Source organism: Oncorhynchus mykiss, chromosome 26 (assembly GCF_057628025.1).
Source record: "Oncorhynchus mykiss isolate SJ-2025 chromosome 26, ASM5762802v1, whole genome shotgun sequence".
NCBI classification, from domain to species: domain Eukaryota; kingdom Metazoa; phylum Chordata; class Actinopteri; order Salmoniformes; family Salmonidae; genus Oncorhynchus; species Oncorhynchus mykiss.
This window is the reverse complement of record NC_143047.1, coordinates 41,552,934-41,560,091: the sequence shown is the minus strand read 5'-3', so window position 1 is coordinate 41,560,091 and position 7,158 is coordinate 41,552,934. Positions and strand designations below refer to the sequence as shown.

The 7,158-nt window shown below is 46.3% G+C and overlaps 1 protein-coding gene across 4 annotated transcripts; it reads right to left on the bottom strand.

Annotated features, from left to right (window-relative positions):
- Positions 1–241: 241 nt before the first annotated feature.
- Positions 242–6,684, bottom strand: apip (APAF1 interacting protein). Of its 4 annotated transcripts, XM_090223081.1 has the most exons (9): positions 6,587–6,666; positions 6,032–6,094; positions 5,862–5,989; positions 5,345–5,445; positions 5,146–5,194; positions 4,316–4,433; positions 3,860–3,995; positions 1,310–1,477; positions 242–1,114 (listed from the first exon to the last, which is right to left on the bottom strand). In XM_090223081.1, exons 3-9 carry the CDS (start codon positions 5,925–5,927, stop codon positions 997–999), a joined length of 756 nt encoding a protein of 251 aa, XP_090079207.1. In that variant the 5' UTR covers positions 5,928–5,989; positions 6,032–6,094; positions 6,587–6,666; the 3' UTR covers positions 242–996. The 4 variants fall into 4 exon arrangements, with proteins under 4 accessions (XP_090079207.1, XP_090079205.1, XP_090079206.1 ...); XM_090223079.1 differs by having other exon boundaries at positions 5,862–6,094; positions 6,587–6,684; XM_090223080.1 differs by lacking the exon at positions 6,587–6,666 and adding an exon at positions 6,180–6,580 and having other exon boundaries at positions 5,862–6,094.
- Positions 6,685–7,158: the final 474 nt, after the last annotated feature.

The window sequence follows — 7,158 nt, the reverse complement described above, 5'->3', positions numbered from 1 at the left end:
TTTGTGAGGCCAGCAAATCTCGTCAAATAAAGTCTGCGGCTGTAGCACAATGGGTTAGTGTGTGGCTCAGGCCCTGTCAATTTGACAACAGCCAGTCTGTCTTTTAAGGACCAATAAGGTTCTGGGGGTAAAATATTGTATAACATCATTCTACTATTACTGTAGATATGTATTTTAATATACTCTAGACATTTCTAATGATTGTTTGCAGGTCATAAAATGTAGTTTCTGGTACAAAAGCCACTGTGGCAGGAATATTTTTAATTTTTATTTTAAATCTACCAGCCACTCAGATTTTTTTTACCAGCCAGAATATTTTCCACAAAAATTACAACAAAACAAACAGATGAGCATGCTTTGTAATGTTTCTAAAACAAGTGTATTACTAGTAAGAAGTAAAATTGGTATATTCATTTAATTTTTAACCAAAATATCAGACAAAAATGTCCCACCTTTAAGGGAGGGAGGTTACCATGGCAACGCAAATCAGTATTGTTTCTGCCTGTGAGATTGACTAGTAGAAGCGTGGCCTTCTCTTCCCAAGCAGTTGAAACTCAAACACAGAAAAACAACCTAGTTTGTGAACAAAACAATGTAAATAGCCAAAAAAATACAAGGACAGGGTTTCACTTCAGTAGACTTTCTTTTCAAGTAAATTAGACCAACTTTTATGCCTGTGCACAGCGCTTCTAAAAATGTAATCTTTCACTCAGCTCTTCACGTGCGCACAGTCCCCCAGCCAGGCTGTGTTGCAGAGTGAGGTGGAATAGGCTATATATTACCAGCTATGAAACAAAAACGGCAGAAATATTTTGAAAACAGCTAGCGCAGCATATATGTCACTGTAAATGTGATCAAACTTGACTTTTTATATTCACAAATGCGAGTGAAATACTTGCACTGTGAAGTCCTGACCACCCGGCGACATGGCTGGGGGAGAAAAAAAAATGCACATTTGGCAGGCGTTCATTTTAGGCCTTGATTGTTTGCCTCCATTTATTGGGATGGTTGGACATCGTAGTAATGGTTCTCTTCAACGGGTGGTGCTGAAGGATCCATTCCACTCTGCTTCATTTGGACGGCGATGTCAAATAGGTAGTCATAACATTCACACCTGGAACAAGACACGCGGATAACCCACTACCACACAAACCTCTAGAAAGCACCAATGATGCATTTAAAACAGTGATACATTCAGTCTAAATGACACATTCACAGTAATACTTCTACAAACTTTTACTTTTAGACTATTTATAATTATTCACTTCTATAAAACATTGTGTTACTTCATAATTATTCATTAACTCACATGGTCTTGGCTTTCTCCCAGGACTCCCCCCACACGTAGACGCCGTGGCGCCGGACAAGGACCGCACAGGAGTCTGGGTACTGCTCCATGGCCAGCGCCATGCGCTCCTTCAGGTCCCGCTCCTCTGGGGTGTTCTCAATGATGGGGACCACCAGGGTTTCATCATATCTACAGACACACACACACACACACACACACGTCAACGTCAGTGTGTGAGCAGAATGCATAGTCAATAGGGCCACTATCTAAAATCAAGTGTCAGTTTCCCCTGGATGAAAATGTGCCAAAATTGACAGGAGTTACAAGGTAACATCTGGATTCCCACATTCATTTCCATAAACTGCCGGGGCTGGACTGTTTCAGTACAGACATTCACACTGTAGCACATTGGCAGGTAGCTTAGTGATTAGAGTGTTGGGCCAGTAGCCGTAAGATTGCTGGATCGAATCCCTGAGCTGACAAGGTAAAAATCTGTCATTTAACACACTGTTCCCTGGGCACTGAAGATGTGGATGTTGATTAAGGCAGCCCCCCGCACCTCTCTGATTCAGAGGGGTTGGGTTAAATGTGGAAGACATATTTCAGTTGAATACATTCAGTTGGACAACTGACTAGGAAATCCCCTTTCCCATTGAGCACTTATACGGCCGTCGTTGGCGCTGGAGGTGCCCTCGCCAGGTGCCAGCCCGTAGTTGGTGCTGGAGATGCCCTCACCACGTGCCCGCCTGACGTTGGTGCTGGAGGTGTCCCTGCCACCTGTAGTTGGTGCTGGAGGTGTCCTCGCAACCTGCCTACCCGTGGTTGGTGCTGGAGGTGTCCCTGCCACCTGCCCACCTGTAGTTGGTGCTGGAGGTGTCCTCGCAACCTGCCCGCCAGTAGTTGGTGCTGGAGGTGTCTTAGCCACGTGCCTAACTGTAGTTGGTGCTGGAGGTGTCCTAGCCATGTGCCTAACTGTAGTTGGTGCTGGAGGTGTCTTAGCCACGTGTCCGCCCGTAGTTGGTGCTGGAGGTGTCTTAGCCACGTGTCCGCCCGTAGTTGGTGCTGGAGGTGTCCTAGCCATGTGCCTAACTGTAGTTGGTGCTGGAGGTGTCCTAGCCATGTGCCTACCTGTAGTTGGTGCTGGAGGTGTCCTAGCCATGTGCCTACCTGTAGTTGGTTCTAGAGGTGTCCTAGCCATGTGCCTACCTGTAGTTGGTTCTGTAGGTGTCCTAGCCATGTGCCTACCTGTAGTTGGTTCTAGAGGTGTCCTAGCCATGTGCCTAACTGTAGTTGGTGCTGGAGGTGTCCTAGCCATGTGCCTACCTGTAGTTGGTTCTGGAGGTGTCCTAGCCATGTGCCTACCTGTAGTTGGTGCTGGAGGTGTCCTAGCCATGTGCCCACCTGTAGTTGGTGCTGGAGGTGTCCTAGCCACGTGCCCACCTGTAGTTGGTGCTGGAGGTGTCCTAGCCATGTGCCTACCTGTAGTTGGTTTTGGAGGTGTCCTAGCCATGTGCCTACCTGTAGTTGGTTCTGGAGGTGTCCTAGCCATGTGCCTACCTGTAGTTGGTTTTGGAGGTGTCCTAGCCATGTGCCTAACTGTAGTTGGTGCTGGAGGTGTCCTAGCCATGTGCCCACCTGTAGTTGGTGCTGGAGGTGTCCTAGCCATGTGCCTACCTGTAGTTAGTGCTGGAGGTGTCCTAGCCATGTGCCTAACTGTAGTTGGTGCTGGAGGTGTCCTAGCCATGTGCCCACCTGTAGTTGGTTCTGGAGGTGTCCTAGCCACGTGCCTACCTGTAGTTGGTGCTGGAGGTGTCCTAGCCATGTGCCTACCTGTAGTTGGTTCTAGAGGTGTCCTAGCCATGTGCCTACCTGTAGTTGGTGCTGGAGGTGTCCTAGCCATGTGCCTACCTGGAATTGGTTCTAGAGGTGTCCTAGCCATGTGCCCACCTGTAGTTGGTTCTGGAGGTGTCCTAGCCACGTGCCTACCTGTAGTTGGTGCTGGAGGTGTCCTAGCCATGTGCCTAACTGTAGTTGGTGCTGGAGGTGTCCTAGCCATGTGCCCACCTGTAGTTGGTTCTGGAGGTGTCCTAGCCATGTGCCTACCTGTAGTTGGTGCTGGAGGTGTCCTAGCCATGTGCCTACCTGTAGTTGGTTCTAGAGGTGTCCTAGCCATGTGCCTACCTGTAGTTGGTGCTGGAGGTGTCCTAGCCATGTGCCTACCTGGAATTGGTTCTAGAGGTGTCCTAGCCATGTGCCCACCTGTAGTTGGTTCTGGAGGTGTCCTAGCCACGTGCCTACCTGTAGTTGGTGCTGGAGGTGTCCTAGCCATGTGCCTACCTGTAGTTGGTTCTAGAGGTGTCCTAGCCATGTGCCTACCTGTAGTTGGTTTTGGAGGTGTCCTAGCCATGTGCCTACCTGGAATTGGTTCTAGAGGTGTCCTAGCCATGTGCCTACCTGTAGTTGGTTCTGGAGGTGTCCTAGCCATGTGCCTACCTGTAGTTGGTGCTGGAGGTGTCCTAGCCATGTGCCTACCTGTAGTTGGTGCTGGAGGTGTCCTAGCCATGTGCCTACCTGTAGTTGGTTTTGGAGGTGCCCTTGCGGATTCCCTTTATCATCTCCTGGTGAGTTATGCGGAACTCCTTGCCAGGATAAAACAGAGTTGCCATGACGGCAGCCTTGGAGTGGGTGTGGATGACGGCCTGCGCCGCTGAGGAACAGGAGGGAGACAGTTAGCATGTTGGCCTATTCGTGGGTCTGTGTACAGCTCACCCCTCATAGACTATCATTCATTAACAGAGAGAGCTCACCCCTCATAGACTATCACTCATTAACAGAGAGAGCTCACCCCTCATAGTGTATCATTCATTAACAGAGAGAGCTCACCCCTCATAGTGTATCATTCATTAACAGAGAGAGCTCACCTCAGTGTATCAATCATGGACAGAGAGAGCTCACCTCTCAGTGTATCAATCATGGACAGAGAGAAGTCACCTCTCATAGTGTATGATTCATGAACAGAGAGCTCACCTCTCATAGTGAAGGCATTCATGAACAGAGGGGTGCACTGGCTCTTCTTCAGGTTCTTCCAGGGGGGTGGGGAGCTGATGTCTCTCTCCTCCACATCACAGACAAACATGTCATCTGGCTACAGGGTGCAACACACACACAAAAAACATATCTCCAGAAACTGTCAAACTAAGTAGTTTGGCTCTGATGATATGAAGGCAAAACACCAGCCCTGCTCACCTGTAGTCTCTATGATGATATGAAGGCAAAACACCAGCCCTGCTCACCTGTAGTCTCTATGATGATATGAAGGCAAAACACCAGCCCTGCTCACCTGTAGTCTCTATGATGATATGAAGGTAAAACACCAGCCCTGCTCACCTGTAGTCTCTATGATGATATGAAGGCAAAACACCAGCCCTGCTCACCTGTAGTCTCTATGATGATATGAAGGTAAAACACCAGCCCTGCTCACCTGTAGTCTCTATGATGATATGAAGGCAAAACACCAGCCCTGCTCACCTGTAGTCTCTATGATGATATGAAGGCAAAACACCAGCCCGGCTCACCTGTAGTCTCTATGATGATATGAAGGCAAAACACCAGCCCTGCTCACCTGTAGTCTCTATGATGATATGAAGGCAAAACACCAGCCCTGCTCACCTGTAGTCTCTATGATGATATGAAGGCAAAACACCGGCCCTGCTCACCTGTAGTCTCTATGATGATATGAAGGCAAAACACCAGCCCTGCTCACCTGTAGTCTCTATGATGATATGAAGGCAAAACACCAGCCCTGCACACCTGTAGTCTCTATGATGATATGAAGGTAAAACACCAGCCCTGCTCACCTGTAGTCTCTCCTTCTGCACTCCAGACGGGGCAATGTAGATCTGATCTCTAGATACAACAAAATGGGGAGATGAATGTTCATTAGCTAGCATGCATTTTTATTTATTCTCTCTCTCTCTCTCTCTCTCTCTCTCTCCACGTATGAGGTTTTGAATTAAAAAAAAAATGATTCAACAATATTAAAGTCAGAGCACTTACCCACGTCTCAAACTTAGCCCTCCTCCTGTCCCAGTAACCCAGCCGAGTTGGTAGAAAAGACGACATAACTCTGGGATGAGAAGCCGTGGATGTTCCTTATCCTGAAACAAGGTGATGGGGAAACACTACATTACCCAGACACCATAATGGCTCATCATTTACCTTCAGGTGCTTGTGCAAATTATGAATGTTGTGAGATGTGGCCACATCCATTTACCTCTCCTCCCTCTTTCTGGGTCTTAAACTGGAGCTGTGTGTTCTCTCTCTCTCTCCCTGTTAAAGTCCCCCCCTGTTGTTTCTCTCTGGCTTTGGACTCCCCAAAATATCTTCGTCCGACTTCCCTCATCGCTTCTATTGTCCTTAGATTCTTGCTCTACTCACTGTCTAGCCTACAAGTTAAGGTGTGAATCTAGCTCGTTACTTGTTTGCAATTTCAGATTGCAAGACTTGTTTTAAATGTGTTAGCCAGCCTAGCTAGATAACCTACAACGGTTAGCAGTCGTTCTAAAGCACATACCTGAGACTCCGTCGACTCGGAACCATTTTCCTTGTCTTCAATGGTGGCATCACAAACAGATGTCATTTTATTTTGGATAGATGCAGAACGAACTGCTTTTTCAACCGGTGGAACCAGATTCTTCTTGCAAGTTCTCTCTTTTTCACCCGGTGGAACCAGATTCTTCTTGCGACCACGTCCTGGGAGGTTGACTACAACTCCATGGACAGCATGCTTCCTGATAACATTACGAACTGTGGAAACAGCAATGCCAAGGTCTCGGGAGATGGACTTGTAACCTTGCTTAAGTCCATGTTTGGTTATAATCAAACTCCTTACATCCTCAGATAGTTCTTTCCCCTTGGCCATGTTCACAGTGGTAACGTTATAATGAAGCAGAATATCCTGTTCTCTTTTCAACACGATTTGAATGGCTGTTTTTACCTTGTAAAAATACCTGCAACTTACCACAGTACACGTGTGAACACGTTTTTTATTTTAATTTATATTTGAAGACGTATTGAATTATTTAAAATAGACGTACAAGGGTGCCAATACACTAGAACGCAACTGTAACAGGCTGGCCAAAAAGCAAACTAGATAACGTTAGCTCACTAACTAACTGGTGCTACTTTAACATGCGATGTTATTCGTCCTCAACGAAATCTAAAACAACATATCGTTTAAATACAATATTTCGCCACATGTTTAAATGGAACAATTCAGTTTTATCGCGTTTTAAATACCTTTGTGTGTTTGTTTGACAGCAGAGGGGTCGTCATTAGTGCGACAGGATATAGTAAGGACCTCCAAATCTCTTGCACGTGGCCTTGTATTGTGCCTGAAGACAATTATCGAAAAATCGCAGAGGTCTTTGATAATCGGCGAAAAATAAGATGAAACAATTCTTAGCAATTCAAAATCAAACGTGTTTTATTATTTGTTCATATTTTGGTTTGAAGAAGTATATCCTATATCAGGGTAACTTCAACCTGGAGAGGGTGTTGCACAAGTATGCCTAACAAGCACCAGGTGGTAGCAGAGCTCAAATAAATTAAACCAAATGTATGGTAAGGACAGGTACCTTTTTCTTGTCTAGTCATGAAAAGTGGTCCCTCCCTTCCCAACTAGAGTCACCAATTTACATCATGGTGCTTGCAGGCTGCAGTCTAATTACAGTGTAGATGCTTACTAGTACATTATATTATTATATTATTATATTTGAGTAATTTAACAGATGCTCTTATCCAGAGCGACTTACAGTTAGTGCATTCAAGAGACCCGAGCTGGCAGAACGGAGTGCTTGGGTTAAGGTGTA

Bases quoted from the DNA above. Each gene is read 5' to 3' on its own strand.
- apip (XM_090223078.1), bottom strand. From the start codon at position 6,209: ATGGCCAAGGGGAAAGAACTATCTGAGGATGTAAGGAGTTTGATTATA. The intron at 4,434-5,145 runs GTGAGCAGGGCT...TGCACCCTGTAG, and splicing joins TGCAGAAGGAGAGACTACAG to CCAGATGACATGTTTGTCTG. The intron at 1,115-1,309 runs GTGAGTTAATGA...GTCTTGTTCCAG, and splicing joins TGGGAGAAAGCCAAGACCAT to GTGTGAATGTTATGACTACC.